General features: G+C 40.5%; 3 protein-coding genes and 1 non-coding gene across 6 annotated transcripts; 3 read left to right on the plus strand and 1 right to left on the minus strand.

The window, feature by feature from the left end:
• Positions 1 to 542: 542 nt before the first annotated feature.
• LOC146575715 (galectin-2-like) lies at positions 543 to 4476 on the minus strand. 2 transcript variants are annotated; one of them, XM_085270552.1, is made up of 5 exons: positions 4362 to 4476; positions 1725 to 1785; positions 1504 to 1583; positions 1109 to 1280; positions 543 to 883 (listed from the first exon to the last, which is right to left on the minus strand). In XM_085270552.1, exons 2-5 carry the CDS (start codon positions 1731 to 1733, stop codon positions 737 to 739), a joined length of 408 nt encoding a protein of 135 aa, XP_085126678.1. In that variant the 5' UTR covers positions 1734 to 1785; positions 4362 to 4476; the 3' UTR covers positions 543 to 736. The 2 variants fall into 2 exon arrangements, with proteins under 2 accessions (XP_085126678.1, XP_085126679.1); XM_085270553.1 differs by lacking the exon at positions 4362 to 4476 and adding an exon at positions 2874 to 3146 and having other exon boundaries at positions 1725 to 1788.
• pick1 (protein interacting with prkca 1) lies at positions 2473 to 8811 on the plus strand. The gene is made up of 13 exons (XM_085270551.1): positions 2473 to 2637; positions 3127 to 3200; positions 3407 to 3518; positions 3734 to 3862; positions 4900 to 4966; positions 5100 to 5189; positions 5260 to 5313; positions 5436 to 5498; positions 5801 to 5934; positions 6145 to 6237; positions 6326 to 6376; positions 7025 to 7169; positions 7294 to 8811. The coding sequence occupies exons 2-13, from the start codon at positions 3160 to 3162 to the stop codon at positions 7548 to 7550; spliced, it is 1236 nt and encodes a 411-aa protein (XP_085126677.1). The 5' UTR covers positions 2473 to 2637; positions 3127 to 3159; the 3' UTR covers positions 7551 to 8811.
• Positions 8812 to 9080: 269 nt separating this feature from the next.
• trnar-ccu (transfer RNA arginine (anticodon CCU)) lies at positions 9081 to 9153 on the plus strand. Its single transcript has one exon. It is a non-coding gene; the product is annotated as a tRNA-Arg (tRNA).
• Positions 9154 to 9357: 204 nt separating this feature from the next.
• LOC146575718 (lysosomal leucine aminopeptidase-like) lies at positions 9358 to 18308 on the plus strand. 2 transcript variants are annotated; one of them, XM_085270555.1, is made up of 11 exons: positions 9358 to 9499; positions 11346 to 11565; positions 11676 to 11763; positions 12926 to 13054; positions 13531 to 13671; positions 15443 to 15587; positions 16135 to 16335; positions 16478 to 16618; positions 16712 to 16897; positions 17388 to 17494; positions 17614 to 18308. In XM_085270555.1, the coding sequence occupies exons 1-11, from the start codon at positions 9430 to 9432 to the stop codon at positions 17788 to 17790; spliced, it is 1605 nt and encodes a 534-aa protein (XP_085126681.1). In that variant the 5' UTR covers positions 9358 to 9429; the 3' UTR covers positions 17791 to 18308. The 2 variants fall into 2 exon arrangements, with proteins under 2 accessions (XP_085126681.1, XP_085126680.1); XM_085270554.1 differs by having other exon boundaries at positions 11676 to 11759; positions 12919 to 13054.
• The last annotated feature ends 3885 nt before the right edge of the window (positions 18309 to 22193 follow it).

A 22193-nucleotide genomic window follows, 5' to 3' on the forward strand; every position in this document is an offset into this window, starting at 1 on the left:
GATTGCTTAGGTGATTGACCAGAGTCTCTCCATATTGCAATATGTTATTAAACTCACTTCAAATCATGCTCACTGAGGTGTTTGCAGGTTTTATTTTAAATTTCCACAACGTAATTCAGCAGGATTCCAATGCTAGATGGCTTTATTGATTTGACTGATATATGATATATTTCAGGGGTGGCCAACTCCAGGACTACTTTTTTGTTTGGAACTTAAAAGGCCCACCAGTTAACCTAACATGCATTTCAAAAGAAGTTGGAAACCTATGGAGGCACAAGTAACATACAAACTCCACATAGAAAAGTGTTAACTAGGAACCCTCGTGCCCCACATGCATTTTGTATCATTTGGAGCCATTTTTCTCTGCATGTTTTATCTACATGTTTACATGACTATAAATAATCAGTTACTGGATTTAGCAAAGAACTAATATATTTGCATTTTCTTCTATTGTTCCGTGTCATCATACTTTTACCCTTTCATGCTTTGACTTATACTGTGTTTGTAAGAGGCTGCAAAACCTTAAAGATGACAAAACATGATTATTTGACTGTAAACATTTTATATCATTTTGCACAACAGGACATTTTAATCCACTTAAATGTATTAATTTCTCTTTATCTCTTAATGATTCTTCAGTCAATAACTGACTGTTATTGTAAGAATAACATTCAGACAGTCAAACCTCATCTATAACTAAAGTGTTAAACACAGCATCTGTTTACAGTTGTATCTCTTAGCAGATCTTGAAGGATTTCAGTTTAAAGTCTCCTGTGACTCTGATGTAGCTGATGGTACCCATACCAACACGATTTGGAAACTGGACTTCCTGTCCATCAGGAAGTTCCACTTCAAACGTGTCTTCAGCCAGTTTCAACACAATCTGAAACAGAAGAAAAATTCATAAGAAAACATTTTTTCCAAAACACAATCAATTCCAACCCAACCTTCATCCCCCAGCTTAATATCTGCAAGAATATTAGTGTGTTTTTTGTGTTTTATGTGGGTAAACCAAACATCCATTTGATCTAATCAAAAACCTTCTTGTGATATTCATAATACTCAGACACTCAGTACATCATCAATTACTTCGATCACATTCCCTCACCTTGACATCAGCACCCCTCTGTAGGGGGTTGTGAATTTCCCGTTTTTCATCGCCCCAGCAACCAGCAATCTTTGAGTTGCACACCAGCACAGCACCATCAGTGTCATCATGGAAACGAGGGTTGAAGTGCAGTGCCAGGTCATCTGCATCACAGCCAAGATCAATCTGGAATCTGTTGATCAGAGGTTGTACAAACTATGTTTTAATATCAATGGCTTGCAGAGCTTTGAACACATGATCACACAGTGGAATACAAGATATAATATAATTTGTAAAAGTCCACTTTGTGCTAGATTGGATTTTCCTACTGCAGGATTAACAGCATATGTAGCTTTCATTCAGTTTATATGGTTACTGTACTGAAAAAATAAATGTTATGAGTTTTGTTAGCTTACCTCTCTGCATCATGCAGAATTACCCCTTTTATTTTCAGCTCATCTCCGGCTCTCAAATCCACATTCTTCAGTTCGAGTTCCTGAACACATGGTTAGAATATAATCTGAAGAAGTCTTGAGAATGAAATAACTTTGCATTTTCAGTTTTGCAAATAATTTATTAAAGGGTAAAATGTAGTTAATTTGTTGACATGTAGTGGCATACACAAACCTAAGCTTACCATACTCATACTGGTTGCTGGTGAACAGTCCTGGATGATGGAGTGTCAGCAGAGGTATAGTCTACTGTGCCGGGAGAAAAAAAGGTAAATGGGGTAACTGTGAATTCTAGTTTATTTCTGATGCAAGACATGAGTTTTAGTAAGATTCTCTTTTGACACTGACTCATTCAACATCATACTATATTCAGTACAAGCACCACTCTGTTTAATCACCTGCAACAGCAAATTAGTATATGAACAAATTAGTGTGATTTTTGTATTTTTCATTGGTATTAATTTTGCATATTAATGAGGGCCTTCAATATACTGCTGATGACTCTAGAATAAAATAATCTATATAGTGTACCATACCCATGCAATAAGTCTATTTTGCAACAATTGTGTTTGTATGCTTGACATTTAAAATGATCTACAAACAAGATCATTAGTGAAATGTACATCACTTTTTCCATCAAAACAAATCTGTAATAATATTATATTTGACATAATTTCATGCAGGGGCAGGTTGACACTCTAACCACTGGATGGCAGTAAAACGCGTAGTCTAAATTAGAAACAAGCGAATCCTGGAAGGACTTTAATTAAATCTGCTAAAATACAATTACAGTGTTTTCATATGAGCTGATGAGAAGTTTAAAATAAATAATCTGTATCATTTACACTGAGGAATATAGAATTATAGACTGTAAGAAAAAACTAGAAAATGATTATCCAGTCCTTCCTTTTGTAATACGTTTTAACAACAACTTCCGTCATCCTTCCGGAAGTGACAAAATAAAGTAAATAGAAGCTGTCTTTAGATCGAGAAGTTGAGATAATTGCGAATAAAAAGGGCGATTCAAAAAAAAAATATTTTGATTTTATGCACACTGAATAATATCTTTATGACGACTCTGTGCGACGCCTAAGAAAGGTAAATTGTTAATGGCCTGCTGACGTTTCAGGGGACAACATTAGCTAAATGCAGCTGCTATTAGCCTACAGGCTAGCAGCTAATAATCCAAGTTCCTTACTGACCTCGGTCACTGTAATGAAATCTAACAGTGACTGGTTTGTGTGTGCATGCAGATATATTAAGTGCAACAGTTACATTAATTAAAACGTATTTAAATGGTTGTTGTTAGGATGTTAGCATGCACTGCGGGTTACCAGCTGTTTGCTCTGCTCCAGCGTTTCCTCACTGACTCCACAGCGATTAGATTTGCCGCATCAGGAAAGCAAAGCTGCCAATTTTGGTGATTTTCCGATAGTCCATCTGACTATAAACTACTTTTAAATTCACCGGTAGCTCAAACTCTTAAACGTGTTCTGATTCTCACTCTTTTAATGAGCGTTTCTTTGGTTTCTGATCACTAGATCCAGTTAAAACCTTTGATTTCTGTTTTATTGTACTCTCTCGCAGGTTTCACAGGGACAGGAGTGACGCTGTCCTGCAATGTTCACAGATATGGACTATGAATTGGAGGAGGACAAACTGTGAGTCATTAATGAGCTTTCTCTACCCACCCCGCCGAATCACATATGATTGCCATACATTATTAAACATCTAAAACAGTAACTGATAAGGTGAATGCCTTGATATAAACTATGATATAGTTCCCTCATTACAGAATGTCCCAGAATAAGCTGAACAAAATGCTTCAAAGCTCAATTAGTGTGGGTTTTTTTCTCTGTCTTAACAGGGGGATACCAACAGTGCCTGGGACTGTGACTCTGAAGAAAGATGCTAATAATCTTATAGGCATCAGCATTGGTGGTGGGGCTCAGTACTGCCCTTGCCTCTACATTGTTCAGGTGCACACAGAATAATTTATTATGACTTTATTTATTAACATGTCATCGATCACCAGAAGTTTCCATCATGCTTTAAATGTTATAAGACTGTATCTGTCTCAGTTTGCTGCTGTTTAGCATACGGGTCATTAAATGCAGCTTATCGCCTCTTATTCAGGAAAAATAACTGTACTTTGTCACGGTACTTTTTAAATGCGGTTGCTGTTGCTTTGCAGGTGTTTGATAACACACCAGCAGCTTTGGATGGGACGCTGGCAGCAGGTGATGAAATCACAGGTGTGAACGGGAAAGCAGTCAAGGGCAAAACTAAGGTGGAGGTGGCCAAGATGATTCAAGCTGTGCAGGTACACCGACTCTGAAAGTGTTTATTAAAAACTCAGCATTACACTATTGACCATAACTGCTATTTATCATTACAGTGTGACAAAAATGCACACAGTTTAGAATAATAGTACAGTCATTTTTGCATCTGTAGCTACAAAAACTCTCACCATCTCCATACACACTAAAGAAAAAGATGCATTTGACTGATAGCTTTATTAGCCTTTTCAGATTTTTGGTAGTTGTTGTGATGTGATGATTATTTCCATGGATTATTTTGAATACAATAATAGTGTCATTGCTGTGAAAATCTTATGACAGCCTTGTTGAAATAATGATGTTAACATGAGCCCTATTATTAAACTCTTGTTTTTAATCTTTTAAACCTAAAGACAGCGACTCTTCATACTCACCCTCACCTCTGATGACCAGTGCCCCATAATGAAGAAAAAAAGAACCAAACCACAGAAACACTGTGTGTCATTTAAAAGAAATTTTGAAAATAGTTAAAAGATGACTCACTTTTTTATGTCCAGCACAGTCCAACAGTTAGTGATATATGAGCCCACCTTCCCACTGTAGACAGGACACTGTAGGAGTGACTTCACTGGTTTGCTAAGCTGTGCTGAAGAGGTCGGGACAATAGCCCGTAGCATGTGGCGTACCATCACCGGTGAATAGTGGCGCTGTTGTTTTTGGCATCTTTTGTTCACAACCCAAAAAATTCCATGACTTCCTGCGTGGTGGGATAAAGATGGGGTTCAGTGTGGGATTAAAAGGATTAGGTGGTGTTGCTGCTGCCCGTCACTGAAAATACATTTCACACTTAGCACCATGAATGTTGCACATTATTAATTTTAACTTATCTACTAAGGTGAAATGTAACTTTCTTTGAAGCATGCATAGCAGTGCTTTGTACTGCATTCTTGCATAATCTCAACAAAAGCTAAAACAGTTCTATTTCTTATATTTAGCACTGCTACAATAGATGCTCTTCCTCTCACCATCCTATATTTATTTATTTATTTGGTTCATTTAACTGTTGATCCTATTTTCACAGGGAGAGGCAGTGATCCACTACAATAAGCTGCAGGCTGACCCAAAACAGGGGAAGTCTCTGGACATAGGTATTTATATTTATGTTACTTTCTTTTGAAGCGTGCACTGCAGTGCTGTGTACTGCATTCTTGCAGAATCTCAACAAATCGTTTTCACTGCTGCGTTAGTTTGTGTTAAACATTGATATTTTCTATGTTTCAGTGCTGAAAAAAGTCAAACATCGACTCGTAGAGAATTTGAGCTCAGGAACAGCGGATGCTCTTGGACTCAGTCGAGCTATTCTATGCAATGGTAAGACTGCTAAGATGGTAACTGCAGGTTTGTTCATATCTACTTAGATTTAACTTATTCTTCTTTACAGATGGACTTGTCAAAAGACTGGAAGAGCTGGAGAAAACGGCAGAGCTGTACAAAGGTAAAGAATGATAAGATTCTTTACCTAAACATGTTAATCATGTAATGTGAAAACTCCATAATCACAGATATGAGAGAGCTTTTAATCCACAGAGACGCTGTTGTTCTCTGTTTGCGTTGCAGGGCTGATGGAGCACACGAAAAGACTACTGAGGGCGTTTTTTGAGCTTTCTCAAACCCACAGAGGTCAGTCACTATATCCAAAATCACAAACGAGAAAAACAGTATTACACCAGTGGAATAATCCACTCTCACCCCCAAGCGAAAGTTTGCTGTTGTTTTTTTTGTTTTGTTTTTTTTCCCCAATGAAGGCTAAAACCTGGTGGAGCTTTTAGTTGAAACGTGACCATAAAATGAAGAAAAATGTCATGTTTTCATACAATGTCTGCTTGCTGGTGGAGTTGTATTTATTACTTTTTGTTTTCTAACTTTAGCAGATCTTTGCTCGTAGCTATATCTGAGCGGTTTCTGGTTTTGTCCCTTTGCAGCATTTGGAGATGTGTTTTCTGTCATCGGGGTACGAGAGCCCCAGGCTGCTGCCAGCGAGGCTTTTGTGAAGTTTGCTGATGCTCACCGCAACATTGAGAAATACGGCATTCAGCTTCTAAAGACCATCAAACCTGTAAGCACAGATTTAATTTATGCTTTGAGTCATTCATTGTACTAAAAGTGCACACATCAGTTAAAAACATTCATTTTAAAGAAAGCTTTGGAAAATTCTGTCTGTGTATACTTTATATTGTGTTCCTTAAATCTGTCAGAGTGAAATTTATTATGTAAGATGTCAGTTTTCCAGTGGATGTTAGATTTTAAAGTGTCTCTCGTTGTGCAGATGCTCCATGATCTGAACACGTACCTTAATAAGGCCATACCAGACACCAAGCTCACCATCCGCAAGTACCTGGATGTGAAGTTTGAATATCTGGTGAGACCTGCGGTGCTGACACTCCGTTTACTGAAGTTCACTGTCAGCCTGTAGGTTGAATAACAGGACGGGTTTTTGTGTCTTTCAGTCGTACTGCTTGAAGGTGAAGGAAATGGATGATGAAGAATACAGCAGCATCGTGAGTCACAATTTTTACTGATTTAATTATATCAGTATGATATTGACAGTTGATGTAAAAGTGACATTTTGATTGCAACATTTTCTTCCTGTTCAGTGTGTCAGATTATTCTTCTATGAGGAAAAATTTGACCCCAGGAAAAATGTAACCGAAACCTGCTACTTTTTGAACGTTCTAAAGCAGAAAGATGAAAACATTAGAAAAACTGACTGTAAGAAGATGGAACATCACATTTGTATCTGCAGACTAACTATAGATGCCCATCTTTAATTATCATGAGATCATTATGTTCCTCTCTCTAGTTATAGGGATGGTACCTTGAAGTATGAAGCTGCTTGAGATGACTGCGTTTAATCATGTTCTGTTTTGTACACAGGTGTTAGATTAGAGTCAGACTCGGTGATAACAGGTGTTCTTTTTAAAAGGTGTAGATATTTACCATCTCAGCATGACCGCCTCTATATCCTTCATGCTCACAGTCAAACTTTATTTCACCACACTGATGCAGACTTACCAAGTGCAAGTTTTTTTTTTCTCTCATTTTCCCATAAGCACTCTGGGGAAGAACTGGCTATAAGCTTTCCTTGGATTTCCGCAGCTGAAAACATGTTTGATATGAACCAGTAAATCCTATTTTCCTTCTCACAGGCCATGGGGGAGCCTCTGTACCGCGTCAGCACTGGTAACTATGAGTACCGTTTGGTGCTTCGGTGTCGGCAGGAAGCCCGCGCCCGCTTTGCCAAAATGAGGAAAGACGTCCTGGAGAAGATAGAGCTGCTGGATCAGAAACACGGTCTGTTCTTGCTGTTTTTCACCTTTAGCTATTCCCTCCTCTGTCCTCCGTGGCCTGTAAACAGATGCTGAGGATTTAGTAGCTTCAACATGTTGCTTTTGTTTTCTTTCTTCCCCGTCTCCAGTTCAGGACATCGTGTTCCAGCTGCAGCGCTTCGTGTCGGGAATGTCACATTACTACAATGACTGCTACGCCGTCCTGAAGGAGGCAGATGTGTTCCCCATCGAGGTGGACCTCTCCCGCACAATGATCAACTACAGCAGCCAGCCGTTCTCCTACACAGACGAAGACGAGGAGGAAGAGGGAGGCGGAGAGGGAGGAGGAAGCAGTGCTGGCAGACAAGCAGAAAACGGAGCGGAGAAGCTGATCGATGACGAATGAGAAAGCCCGCATGCGTTTGTGTTTACCATCAGTTACATTTAATGTCTACACACTCAGCAGGCAGGGATCCTGGCAGCAGAAAGCAGCTGCAGGAGCGGTTAACACTGTTCACACAGAGAGGAATACTGATTAGAAATGCTGCTATGATACTGTACGTGGGCGTTTTTACAGTTGTTTCTGTGGATTGTTAAAAATTCTATAGCTTTACGGTTACTTTATGATATTATTTACATTTGCAAATTTTCACTTAAAGAAAATCATTTATGGTGTCTCATAAGGTCATCACTGAAGGAGTGTGAGAGACACAATCAACTGAATGAAGCTTTATTTTGTTGTGAGTGATGTGTTTGGGTTTTAATGTTTCAGACTGGGATCTGTAAGCATATGAGGTGTGCCTTTGCTCTCTGTACAGTGAAGTGTACTGGGTCTGAGCTGTTTCAGTGTGGATAATATTTATTTTCTTTGCTGCAGAACCTGCTGCATCTTTGACGTTTATTTGTTTACCTGCTTGAAATGATATCACACTCTAAATGTTTGTCACTGCAGAGAGAAATTCTCAGTGCAACAAACCACTGGATAGTTTTACAAAATGTCAGGGTGTTTGTTACATTCAGCCTTTTTCCTCCATCTTTGCACATTTTAAGTTGTCTGACCGAGGTTCTTTTTTTTTTCTTTGTCTAAGGTGTCTGTTTTATCTTCTCGGGCAGCATGCTTCAGGTGGAGTGTTCACATTCCCCTCACTACATTTGCATTCCAGCTGTGCCCTCACAGTATGATGAAGAAACTAAATGGATGCACAGCTTCACCGTGTTGTAAAAAGGAATTTAAGAAAAAACACTAGAACTGTGTAGAAAAAAGGTGTAAAAGCTCTTTTACTTACTGTTTTATTTATTGTGTTTATCAAATTATATCTGAAAATTTATTAAGGAAAAGTTAATCTGATAGTTTATTAAACTGTTCCAAAACCTATCACTAGGGGGCAGTGTCGCATCAGCTCTTAAATGTTTCTTTTTGTTTCTCTGAATGCAAAGAAAGGGACCCATTGTTTATGTTTCTTAATTTTCTTGGTTGGTTGCTTCGTACTACGTCATAATGACTTTTCGGAACTTGACTAAATATATGATCATTTTAATGAATATGCTGTCAGTTTATTTTCTATTTTAACTTTCTTTTACCTCGATAGGGTCTGTGCCACATGAATTGCGCAGATGCACTGTCCGTGACATTGTAATATATCAAATAAAGTAAATCCAAATATAAAGGAGGGTTGTGTGTTAATTATAAGAATGTAATCTCGAAGCCTCCATGAATATGGGGCTTTTGCTTTCAGTTGTAAAACGGAACGGAAACATGCCAGCTGCGCAGAAAGAATTCTCTTCGCTGTAGACGCGTCATGTAACTCTGAACTAAACCTTCGAAAAGCCCACACACGGCTCCGGACTCAGGCTCTGGTACCTACGATATGAAATCGTCGCAGGGTGATTGTTATAATCTCTAAAGAGTTTCCTGTGAGAGTCACAAAGCCATACAGCCCCAGTGGCCTAATGGATAAGGCACTGGCCTCCTAAGCCAGGGATTGTGGGTTCGAGTCCCATCTGGGGTGGAAGGTTATTTTCTTTCTTTTCTTGTCTCAAAACTGAAAACCATGTACTCTTGTTTACCAACTATCTTAGTTGTTCCAGCAGCTTGTCTCGAAGTGTTTTCACGTACTGTTCCCCTTTTCCGCTCCTGGCAGCAGCCAATCAGGAAACTGAGCTCGCGTCACCTTTGGACTTTCCTTGCATAGAAAAGACAGATTTCCTCTTTACCCGTGCCACTTCTGTTCGAACCATTTCTATGTCCCGCAGCAGTTTTAGTTTTCAGCTCCATTCTCGCAGACATGTCTCCACTAAATTGGTTACATGCCTGTCTTTTATTCATCGTGGCTGCGACCTTCGCCTCTGCTGACAGTAAGTAGGACAAGTAGGGGAGACCGGGGATAGTTGTAACGTGGGTCAGTTGTAACACTTCAAATTTCTCCAATCAGGGCTAAGTTTCAAATGATGTGACTCATCCTGTGCATGCCCAATTCAGTTCTGCTATCACATGTGAAAAATCAGCACATTTTGTCAAAAACAGACAATTTAACACCAAAAAAAGTAATTTGTATGCCAAAAAGTAAGTTTTTCTACTTTATTTCAATTTCTAATAGCATTATCTGCTTTGCAGTTAATATTAAAGTCATCAAACTTAAATTATGTTATTTGTATGTCTATGGGGATATATTCTGTGTAGGTCTTTAGTGCTAATGTTTTAGCCGTTGGCTGTAATGTTAGCTAGTTCATGGCTATAGGAGTCTGGGTCAGTTGTAACAGCAACAGTCTGGGTTAGTTGTAACAATAATGCAGATGTTACAACTTACCACACTATTACTTTAACTTATATTAAACAAGTTGGGGCAACGACATCAGCAGAGAGAGGTTCACTGGTCGCTTTTGTATATGTGGTTAATGCCATTGGCAACACAATTCCTCCACTGTTTGTGTTCCCACACATACATTATGCAGACCTCTGTGTCAGAGATGGACCAGTAGGAAGTACTGGTAGTGGAAATAAATCAGGATGAGTGCAAGAAACAGATTTCCTCATCTTTCTGAAGCACTTTGCAAACCACACCAAGGTATGATAAAAAGTAATGGAATTGCGATGCTGGTGAACAACTACATTTTTTCAGCTTCATTGTTATGTTCAAAATTGGTGCAAGAGTTGTAGGTTATAATGCCCACTGAGCCAATGAGGCCAAACTCAAGGAAGACCAACCAAAATTAATGAAATATTCAGTTGCAGAAAATTCCATAATTTGTCTTTTTTGGGGGGTTGGAATATGTTCAAAAGCTAGATTTCTGCATTCTGTCACACACACACACAGCTACATAAATGGATGTAAGTGCATTCATGTGTTGAATAAACAAAGATTACATGTTAATATTTTGTTAGTACCCTTATTTCATTGTGTTACATTTTACCCCAGGATATGTTACAACTAACCCAGACTATGGGGTTAATTGTAACATTTCACTCTTTGTGTTTGAGACCATACCATGCAATGGGTAATTGTGGTGCAGAGAAAATAGCTGCACTATTTAATAGCAGAGACATGTAAATACTTTGCATTACATTTTGAATCCACTACCTTAAAAGAGCTTCAATTTACAGACAGAAATGTCAAAAATGTTACAACTATCCCCGGTCTCCCCTACATGAGAAGTCACTGGTGATTGTTTAAGGATCTGAAGAATCAGAATCAGAATGTCTTTATTGTCATTGTCGCAGGTACATCCAAAATAAAAGTGGTATCCGATCAGTGCATCATCCATAGAAATATAAAAATCTAAATTAAACAACATTTAATTAAATCACTAAATAAAATAAATAAAGTGCTAATAAGAATAGTATGAGCAAACATTCCCACACACATGCTTCAGTCAGTGCATAGATCATTTCAAGAATGGCGTGATGGACATTTTTTAGTAGCAGCATTCAGACATGTTATTGCGGTTGGGTAAAAGCTGTGTTCGACTCTATTTGTCCTTAAACTAATTGCTCTGAACTGTTGCCCTCGGGCACACAGTACAAACAGGGAGTGTCCAGGGTGTGAGGTGATACAGTGATCCTTTGGTCGGTATTAAACTTTCATTTTTGTTTGCACCCATTAATTCATCAGAACAATATAGAAGGAAAAAATCCATAAGTAAAGGAGCTGGGATCTGTGCCTCCCTTTTTGTTTATATTTTCATTGTGTTGATGTGTTCTCAGAGCTGACAGCAGCCACTGTGTACTGGGACCCCGATCACAAGCTTGTCAAGTTAAAGGAGGGGGTGATGGAGGTCGAGGGGGATGCTTACGGGTTCCTGAATGACACCCTATCCAGTACAGGCTGGAGTGTCCTTGAGATCCGAGCAGGGTATGGAGAGACTCCTGAAACGGAGATCACTTTCTTCCTGGCTGGCTACCTCGAAGGCTTCCTGACTGCCCAGTAAGTGCTGTCAGTTCTTATTATAATCTTATTTCTTTCACTCAAATTCTGAGTCTGGGCATTTTGTATTCACTCTTATACTTGTACTCATTCTTCCTTTTCTTCCCGAGGCAGATGATGGACCACTACACCAACATGTACCCGCAGCTGATCACCGACCCAAAGATGCTCGACCCAGTTCAGAAATTTATGGAGTGGGTCTGTTCCCTTTTCCTTTCAGAGTTACAACCCGAGCAGCAGAAATGTCACATCTACTTCACAATCTGTCATCTTCAATATCCTCTTCTGAAAAAAGTTCAACCAAACATTTAAGCACTCTCAGCGTTGGCATTCAGCCACTCTTGACTACAACAGAGGTGTGGTCAAGAGGCGGGGGAGAAATATAGGAGTGGTGGAGAACGAACTTAACCTGCGTGTCTATTGTCTTGCGTAGTTTGGGAGATGATGATGGGTCGGGTGGGCTGCTGCGGGTTCTGTGGGCCCTGGTCCGGATGGGCCTGGGCCCCCTGGCCTTGGTGGATTCCAGAGAGCGGGGATGCCTCCGTGGGCTCGGTCCACTCTGGTACAGCTGGCTGCTGGCAGAGCCCACGGACATGTCACTGCAGCCCCCTCTGGCTTCTGCTCCTGGATGTCCTTCATGCCCTGGGGGACGGGGGTATGGCTCCCCACACCCTCTAGCAGATCGTTTAATAGAGAAACCTTTTGAATACAAGTGTGCCCATCCACACAGGTCGCGGACAGGTGTACACACGGGTGTTCACAAACACAAACTACACCTTTCTTGGCAAAAGCACAGTCTTGCGTGCTCCACAATAACATTCAACATTGAGTATTTACGGTTACTTACACTTAGCCAGATTATTGCGACGGTGTCGTACTTATTATATTGCTCTCTTTTTTACTTTCTTTTTTTCTCTTTTTTTTCCTTCTCTCAACAGGTGATCCAGATGATTTTTTTAAGTGCCCTTTCTCACTGTCCCTCTTCACCTGTTTTTCCCTCCCTCCCTCGCTCACTCCCTCTCTTTCTTTCTCCCTTTCCTATCCCCCAGTCATGTTTGTCCCATCTGTAAAACTGAAAATAAAATAATGAATAATAATAACGAAGGTCATTAAAATGGACTAATACAGCAAGCCTGTGATGACCCACTTGGCAAAGATCTTTCTTGGCCTTCAGACAGTAATTCTGACGGCTAAAGAACCAAATGGGATGGGCGGAAAAAAAGACCATGTTGCAGAGTTAAGAACATTTTTGATCAGGTTTTTCTACTGATGCAGTATTACGGTGGGGTTTTGTAAAGTAGCATTTATCCATTTAGTTAAATTTCAGTCTAAATATGATTCTTGTACGTTTAGGGAGCAGGACTCATGGGTCAGACAGCAGGTGAACAAGAGCTCCGATCCTCTGTGGAAACACGCCGGCTTCATCATGGCTCAGCTGGACGGATTGCAGGCAGGAGTGGCAGCGTGGGCCGAGAAGCAAGGGAAGAAGGTAGGATAGCCGTTTGGCTGGATTTTTGTCCCACAAAAACGCAACAAAACACAAGAATGTTTAAAAAAAAATGCTATCAAATAAATCTGCACTCTGAAATGCAGAAGCATCAACCAATAATTTTATATCAGGTTTCACAGGCTTAAGTCATGTTAAATATAAAAAGTAGAAGTAATAGTACTTAAGAAGATTTTCATGAATATGCTATAGAGCCAATAGTGATATTAATGGCAGTAAAAGTAATACTACATACCAGCAGTTATGAATTCAAATAATTTATTTGTTTAAAGAATCCACTTTGATTTGCTGTAAGATGTGAATTATTTTTAATATTTTCTTTTCTCATAATTAATTATTTTGTAGCTTTTATTCCGTGTTTTGTTTTGTTTTTGATAAATGGCCGTCTCACTTCAGGAGCAGCAGCACTGTTTGTTTGCATTTGATGACCAGCTGTTTATCTGTTGTCCTTCCCAAAGCCGCTGACGCTGTTTGACGTCCAGTTCCTGAACGCGGTGGGAGACCTGCTGGATCTGATCCCAGCCCTGGTCCCCAGCTCCTATCCTTCACTCAGAGACTTCAAACTTCCAGGGATGGGTCACTGCTCTGCACTCATCAAGGTCAGAGGTCAAAACACAAGTTAATCACAGACTGTATATAAAAGATGGATATAGAGACCAAAAGTGAAGCTAGCGATGCCTAAAATCAACTCACTCTTTCTTCTGGTTGCAAAAGGAAGTCTGACTTTGAAGAAGCATCTGCTCTATGAACAGTGTTGGGGAGTAAAGGAATACATGTACCGGCGTTACGTATTTAAAATACAAAATATGAGTAACTGTATTCCGTTACAGTTACTGTTTAAAAAGGTGGTATTCAGAATACAGTTACTTTGTTGAAATAAAGGGATTACACGGCGGTCTTTTCCCATTTCATATGTTAGGCTATGCCCTTTCTATTTTTGGTAATTCCACGCTGGTGGAAATAAATAAAACACACATTAAGAGGCTCTAATGCCTGTGTCTCCATCTCGCGGCCCATGTCACCTCTATTTGCATAATGACGTGATGAAATATTTTTAAAATTATTGTTCAACAAATTATTTAATATGAAGGCAAAAGGTAGAGTGTTACAGGTATAGCCCTAAAGAATGCCTTTCTCTGTCTCTCGTTAGCAAAGTTGACCCAGACAACAAAGTAAAGCTAGTTTTTGGCTACGAGCCCGACACGGAGCCCAGCGCATTAGCCAGACGTCCCTTTACTACGGTTTGGAGCCGCGGACCTGTTTTATATATGCGCAGAATAGTTTTCTATATGAGATCGCTGCAAAAATTTGCAGCCTTACCTAATGTCCACCCTACTGTTACTCATTTTATATTAAGATTTAAAAATCTAGTTGGTAATGGTATGGCGAGTATAGTCTTCAGTAATAGTAATAAATCGCACAGCAATCGTACATTCATGTAATTGTACAAAAGCTTGATAATATATTAAGTAATCCAAAGTATTCAGAATACGTTACTCTCATTGAGTAACGTAATGGAATATGTTACGAAATACATTTTGGGGCATGTATTCTGTAATCTTTAGTGGTTTCAAGTCTTGGTGAATAAACCGAAATGTTCCATTTCTGCAACATAAAACGAGCAGTTGATAAGTTCACTTTATGAAGATGTGGTGTCTCCTCTTGCTCGTCAAGTTTGAGGGGGAAAAAATATGGCAACCGATAAAATGCCAAACCCGAGGATCTAAAACACAAGTCTGCGCACAGCTTACAGTGGCCATCTTTTATATACAGTCTACGATCCTGATCAGGCTCTTATTCTTATTAGATATTAAAAAAAATACACATAACACAAAAAGCAGCTGATGTATATGAGTAGTTCCTCAAATTTACTTCACAGCAAATTAGTAATGCTTCACTGACATCAGCTGTAACCTGATTTTCATAGGTGTGCAAAATAAGAAGAACAAGAAACTACCAGTGAAGAGCAAATTTCCTGTGTAATCGAATGTGCTGGTGCATTAGTGCAGTAACGCATTATTCATCTTTATTTCATATTTAAAGAAACTAAGTTTAATTTTCAGTGACATAATTAAATCAGGGGACAGTTTTGTACACAGAGGTGCATATTCTAAAACCTGTAACTTCAAAGTGTTTTTTGCACAGCAGCTTTAACAAATGTATGTTTGTGCTAAATAACAGGCCAAATTTAAAAGTCCTATAACGTCACCTGTTCTGACTTCTTGTCTGTTTTGTTGCTTTTGTTGAAAGGAAACTATCGAATTTAAGTTAATTATCTAACTAAACCAATGTTATTATGTTGGTTAAGCTACATAACTGTTGGACATGACGCACGATTGTCTCATTACTGATTTCTGTCATCATCTTTAGATGCTGCCGGGGTACGAGAACCTCCTGTTCGCTCATTCCAGCTGGTACACGTACGCTGCTTCGATGCGGATTTACAAACACTGGGACTTTCACATCAGCGAGCCCCATACAGCCACTGGAAAACTATCCTTTAGCAGCTACCCTGGTATGTAAGAAAGCAAGAGCATCAGTGAAAAATTTTTACAATCTTTTAAAACGTGTCCTATCCAAGACAGGCAGCATTACAATCAGTAACTGCACAGACTAGTACAACACAGATGAAAATACACAGCAAAAACACACTAAAACTATAAGAATGTAAAACTGATGGACTAAAATACAAACACAACCAACATTTATGCTGAAACAAACATAAATAAAAGTAAAAGTCACTGAGTTTATTGAATAGTACTGTGCTGTTAATATTCATGCAGTACATTTGTAGTAGCTGCCTCCAGGTCAGTTAAAGACGTCTTAAATGGATTTGGTGAGATCAGCTTCTTAAGTTTTAGAGTTTTGCTGATGATTCCACTTCGTAATTCAGTCAGTGTCAGCCATCTCCAGAAGGCCAACCATTCATTCTGCTGTCTCTGTATAACAATTTTGGTTATCTCGCCCTCTTCACACATGGCACACATGCAAAAAGAACATCATTATGGAAGAAGATCATCCATAAAGCTCATGTTTGTAATGTGGCTTGTTTGTGGCTTCAGGGTTCCTGGTGTCGCTGGATGACTTCTACCTCTTGGGAAGTGGTCTGATGATGACGCAGACGACCAACGTTGTCTTCAACTCCTCCCTTTTTGACACAATCACCCCAAATAGCCTACTGGCCTGGCAGAGGGTCAGGCTGGCTCACAGTTTGGCAAAAACCGGAGAAGAATGGGCCAAAACCTTTTCCATGTATAACTCTGGTGAGCATGTCTGCCTTATGTACATGGATCTTTATACACGAAGCACAGAAACTGTGCTGTTTTGATAGAAAAAGCTAAATCATGCTCAGGCCTCTTTATTAAACTTTTTTCTCTTCCATAAATCCACCTGTAACTCTTGCAGGAACCTACAACAATCAGTACATGGTGTTGGACAGAAGCAAAGTGAAGCTGGGTCACAGTCTCGACGACGGTGCGCTGACTGTGGTGGAGCAGATCCCCAGCTTGGTGGAGTACTCGGACCAGACACAGACTCTGCGCAGAGGCAGCTAATCATTTTCTACATTCAATTGTATTTTGTATCGTATTTCATTTTTAGACTTTTCTGTGATTTCGTCACCACATCCATTTCTTACAGGTTATTGGCCGTCCTACAACATTCCTTTCCATCGGAAGATCTACACAATGAGTGGTTACGTAGAAATGTGGGAGCAGTACGGAGAGGACTTCTCCTATGACCTCTGTCCCAGAGCCAAGATCTTTCGCCGTGACCAGTGTGGCGTTAAGGACCTGGAGTCCTTGAAGCACATCATGAGATTCAATGGTGTGTGGCTCCATCTCAGCTTCTTAGTTTTAGCTCATTCTGCTGACTCTTTGTATGTTGCTGTTTCATAAGCTAGATTTTTGGCTGCAGTACACTTCATTAGTTACATCTTGTTAGAGGCACACATTCAACAAGCTGCTGGATTCAAATCACATCTAGTGGATAAAATGACACTGGAGGCCCCTTCAGTACTTTTTTTTTTGTTTGTGTAAATTGTCACTTTCAAAAAGGCAGTTTGAGATAATCTGAGCTTTGCGACATGGTGCGTTATCCTGCTGGAAGAAGCCCTTACAAGATTGGTAGACCATGGTCAGTTTGAACTTTATTAGGTTGTCAAGTTACTGGTATTTTATTGTCTGATTAGATTTTTGCATTAACAAGTAGTTGAACAAGTCTAATTACGTGGCCTTTTTTTATTTAGCTATTCTGAAGCTCAATTCTCAAGCTTTAGCTTCAGCAAGCATGATATTTTTGGTTTGCTTGTTTTCAGACTATAAGAAGGATCCGTACTCAAAGGGTGACCCCTGCAAGTCCATCTGTTGCCGTAAAGACCTGCGAGGAGAGGATCCTTTACCAGGAGGCTGCTATGACACTAAGGTATTCCCAGAGCGCCACAATAGCCTTTTCATCAGTAGCAGTCATACAGGTTTCATGAATTCAGATGCTTTTAAGCTCTACCCAGCTTTCTTCTTGTTGGCGTCTTTTTCCCTGTGCAGGTGACAGATTTCCACTTGGCTGGGGATTTCCGTGCGGAGGCGGTGAACGGGCCGACAACACAGGACGGACTCCCACCGTTCTCTTGGGACAAATTCGGCAGCATCAGTCACCAGGGCCTGCCACAGTATTACAACTTCACTTTTGTCAAGATGCAGCCCATTCTTTTCAAACCATGAGCATCAGTGTGTGACTGTGTGCGCACGATAGGGATTCTTTCAGGGTAATGAAGGTCCACAACCATCGGTTTTATCTGTCCTTTCCATTACCATCCTGCAGATGATTTTTTTTTCTACATGTTTACTATTGCATCCATGAGCAGATCTGCTTTTTTCTCCGCTGTCACTTTTTTATAGGATTTCATTCAACGCTGGTAAACACAGATTTCTGATCTATTTCTAAACACGTTTTTTTTCCCAGGGTGTCCTGTGTGCAGCCATTGGTGCCTTTGATGCTCACAGTAGCTTTATGATATAATAAAATACCAAATCACAAAATCAGCAGATGTGCCACCTTAAAGTAAAATCTTTATTTTTGATGCTTGAATGTCTTCATATATACAAACACTATTGCTGCAGGAGTAGAGGAAACAATCAGTGCAATGCCTCAGGACTCAGGAGCTGATCATCTCTTATGATCTGATTTTTGTTTGCTGCCTTTTGATTGTGCTGTGTGAAATTAAAAACCTCTTCTTGTATTTTTGTGTTTCTTTGCATGTCTACGTTATGCCTTTATTCCATTTTTGTTTTATACTTAAACTCTCACAGTCTGGACTTTCAGCTACTCTGGTTTAGTGGATTATTCATGTGAGTTTGAAGCTTTCATAAATATTTAATGGAAAAGTAAGAAAGCAAGACAATTTGAAAACATGTCTTCATCTGTAGTTGTCATCCGAAAAAAGTGATTTTTGGTATTTGCCTGAAAACGCCTGGCTCTAATCGCCAAACAAGCGAAAATAACGCCATACCGCTTCATAACACTTCTCCCACGTTTTACTTCAAATGGACCAAAATAGTCCACTCCAACAAAGCTTAACGGGGATTTCTCAAGGGTTACTCTGCTTTCATGCAACTCAGCCAGCTGCAGCTGGCCTGCAGTTCCATGAAACCTTCCACAGGCCACACACCTCGACATAAGGCACCAGGAACCCAGTATTTTTGATGCAGCTTTGAGAGTATGTGGTTCTTTTCACCATGAACCACCTCTTTATGAATATGCTTCAGAATTAGATTAGAAATATGAAGATCTTTGACCTTAAAATCTTATAAATACATTTTTTTTAAAGAAATGTGAAGATCTTTAGCGATTATGACAGGATGCTTGGAATCTTCTGACATGACAGCTCTACTCAGATGTCCGACAGCCCGCAGCACATCATCCTCCAGAACAGGATTCACCTTATGTATGTGGCTGCTTCGTTTCAAAGTCTCTCCTCTTTGGAGGCAGGAATATCCTTTAGGGATATCTTTTCCTCTGACAGAACTTGATTATTTGCATCTCAGCATCCTCAACCTCTCCCAATGAAAGAAAGCCGTGGCAGAACTCAACCCTATGATGAGCACCTTCAGACTGAGTTGTATCAGATGGAGACTGGAAGTCTGTCTTGTTCTTCCTGCGGTGCAATAGCAAGGTCTTGAACCTCAAAATCCAACCCATCACCCTGATGAGACAAGTCCAGAATGAAGCACAATGGATTAAAAGGGTCAGAGGATGATCATCATCATGTGCTTGTGAGACGTCCATGGCAGCAGACACCTTAACTTCAGGATCTTCATGTTAAAGTTATTGCAAGTTCTGGGTTCACAGGCCAATTGTTCTCTGGCTGTGTAACAAAATGCAGGACCAGATATCCATTCAGTGTCAAGTAGAAAGGTCTCTGCCTTCATGCCTCTGGAGGCAAAGTCTGCAGGGTTATGCGTTGTGTTTACATTCCTCCACTGGGAGGCACTAGAAGCCTTGAGGATCTCTGACACTTGGTTCACCACAAAAACACGGAACCTGGAAGTCTCATTATTGATATATTTCAACACTGCGGTGCTGTCTGTGCAAAATACTGAGTTTAGGAGAGGTAGTCTCAACTCCCTCCTCCACATTTTATCCTCGCAAACTGCTACCACTGCTGGCATCATTTCCATGCGTAGGATTGTGACTGGTTTTAAAGGCACACTGGACTTTCCCATTATGAAGGAACTGTGTATCTGTGAGTGACTGGTGTGCAGCAGCAGGTAAGTAACAGCGCCACACCCCTTTCCACTCGCATCTGCAAAGTGATGCAACTGAGCAGTGGCCGTCTCTCCAAAATCAGGTTTTACATTTACAATGCATCTTAAATGCAACTTAAATGCATCTGACTGTAGGCACCACCACAGTCCCAATGCTCCCTCAACAGGTCACGATCCAGGTCTATGACCTTAACTTTCTTTGCTCTTTCCTCCTCAGGTATAACTGCCAGAATGCTGCAGCTATTACTCACTTTGTTAAGTTGAAGCCACCCTTGGCACAGATGTCTCTGAGATCTGAGTAAAGATTGATGGCTTCGTCTTCAGAGCCTATTGAAGCAAGGCAGTTGTCCACATAAAAACTATACAGAATGGTGTCTATCACCTGCTGGCTGAAGTATGCTTTGTTGTCCTCTGCGCATTTCCGCAGGGCATAGTCGGCACAGCTTGGAGAGGATGTTGCCCCAAACAAATGAACACCCATCCTGTACTCTTGCATGCTCTAAAGTCATCACCAGGCCACCAGAGAAATATCAATAGGTCAGAATCTTCCTCTGGCACATGCACCTGGTGAAACATAACCTGGATGTCAGACATCAAAACAATAGGCTCTATTCTGAACCTCGTCAGTACTCCAACCAAAGCATTTGTTAAGTCAGGGCCACTCAGGAGCTGCGCATTAAGAGAGACACCCTGGAATGATGCTGCACAGCCGAAGGCGACCCGCATCTTCTCCTTGGTAGGATGGTAAACCCCATGGTGAGGGATATACCAAATCACCCATCACCAACTCCAGGAGTTTTGAGTCTTCCTTTGACAGCCCATCTGCTCATCATGGCTGCTCTCAGGGAAGTCCATCTTGAACTGCTGTTTCCATAGCTTATCCAGTGTGACAGCAGAAACTCTTTTGGGAGTAACTGTTGCCAAACATCCTGGCCTTCCACAGCATTCTCGATTAAGTGGCCCATGCACTGTCCAACCAAGCACAGTCTAACGGTGAAAGGTCCATCACCGACACTCCGGATGACCTCCAAAGGTTCCAGAGCTCTGGGCATATTCATGCCAATCAAAAGCTCCACACTGGACTTCATTTCTGGCAAATGAACATGCTTCAAATGTGCAAATCATCCAGGACCTGTTGATGTGGGACGTTACCAATATCTACAGGCATTTTGTGCCGAGTGAAGAGGTCAGGTATATCACAGTATATGTCACTGTCCAATCCAGCAACTTCAAGTTCAGGTACAATGAAACTGTCCACCACTTTCTCCTGTCCCATAGTGCGCAGGAGAATCGTTGTCTTCCTCCCAGCAATATTCAGCTTGTCCATAAGACCCACTGTACAAAAGGATGCTGAACTCCCTTGGTTCAAAAAGGCAGATGTTTCAACTATTCTTTGACCTCTCTTTGATTTTACTTTAACTGGCATGATGGCAAGCTTACAATCTCATTCACCGGCCCCGTATGACCACTAATCTGGATTGTTATCTGCCTCGTTATCAGGTTTGGCTTCATTCTTCTCCTTGTGGTGGATATGGAGAATACTGGCATGTCTGAAACCACAAATTTTACATAAAAGACATTTTCTGCATTCTTTGCTGATGTGCCCAGTATACAAACAGCCAAAACAGATGCCATTCCTTTTAAGAAACGAAATCTTCTCATTATGAGGTATCTTATTAAGCAGAGCACATGACCCCAGTGTGTGTCCGCCTTTGCAGAACAAACAAGCCTTCACAGTACTGTGGCGATCTTGAGCTCCTGTTTGATTCTGTCTCTTAGCATCAGAGTTGTACCAAAGCTACTCCTTTTAGCTCTTGGATGTGGAGAACGTTTCCCTCCATTGCTGCCCTTAGCTGTTAGATGTGTTGCTGGAACATCACATAGATTTCCAAAGACGGGATCTGTAGCAATTTTAACTTGACACTCAAGGAAGGAAACAACGTCAACGAATTCAGCTCTGCGATGTTGCCTCTCCTGGATGTCACATGCTACCGTTCACCATTTGTCTTTTAACTTATATGGCAGTCTTCTAATCAAAGCAAGCATTTTGGCAGGTGTATTTAATTCAGAGAGATCATTAATCTCTTCCATTGCATTGCAGCATCCACATAGGAACAAACAGTATGCCTGAAGAGCCTTTCCATCTTCTGATCTAATCAGTGCCCATGAGTGAACTTTGATCAAATAAGAAGATGCAATCACATGTCCATTCCCAAAGTGCTTATAAAGTATCGCCAGTCGTTGCTTCTATGATCTGTTCAAACGAGCACATAAAAGCCTGAAAATGTAAAGGATCGCCATCAAAGGTTTGAACCTCCCTTTTGGGCAGTGAAAAGAGACTTTGCTGATTGACCAACATA

This window comes from Mchenga conophoros, linkage group LG4 (genome assembly GCF_057382185.1).
Source record: "Mchenga conophoros isolate Kocher_MC1m ecotype Shallow Benthic linkage group LG4, M_conophoros_male_GT1.1, whole genome shotgun sequence".
NCBI lineage: Eukaryota > Metazoa > Chordata > Actinopteri > Cichliformes > Cichlidae > Mchenga > Mchenga conophoros.

Coding starts and splice junctions, on each gene's coding strand:
- pick1 (XM_085270551.1), top strand. CDS start 3,160: ATGTTCACAGATATGGACTATGAATTGGAGGAGGACAAACT. Junction 5,190..5,259: donor TCGAGCTATTCTATGCAATG/GTAAGACTGCTA, acceptor TCTTCTTTACAG/ATGGACTTGTCAAAAGACTG. Junction 5,935..6,144: donor TTCTAAAGACCATCAAACCT/GTAAGCACAGAT, acceptor CTCGTTGTGCAG/ATGCTCCATGATCTGAACAC.
- LOC146575718 (XM_085270554.1), top strand. CDS start 9,430: ATGTCTCCACTAAATTGGTTACATGCCTGTCTTTTATTCATCGTGGCT. Junction 9,500..11,345: donor GACCTTCGCCTCTGCTGACA/GTAAGTAGGACA, acceptor ATGTGTTCTCAG/AGCTGACAGCAGCCACTGTG. Junction 15,588..16,134: donor ATCCTTTAGCAGCTACCCTG/GTATGTAAGAAA, acceptor TTGTGGCTTCAG/GGTTCCTGGTGTCGCTGGAT.
- LOC146575715 (XM_085270552.1), bottom strand. Junction 1,281..1,503: donor ATTCTGCATGATGCAGAGAG/GTAAGCTAACAA, acceptor TCTGATCAACAG/ATTCCAGATTGATCTTGGCT. Junction 884..1,108: donor AGAGGGGTGCTGATGTCAAG/GTGAGGGAATGT, acceptor CTTCTGTTTCAG/ATTGTGTTGAAACTGGCTGA.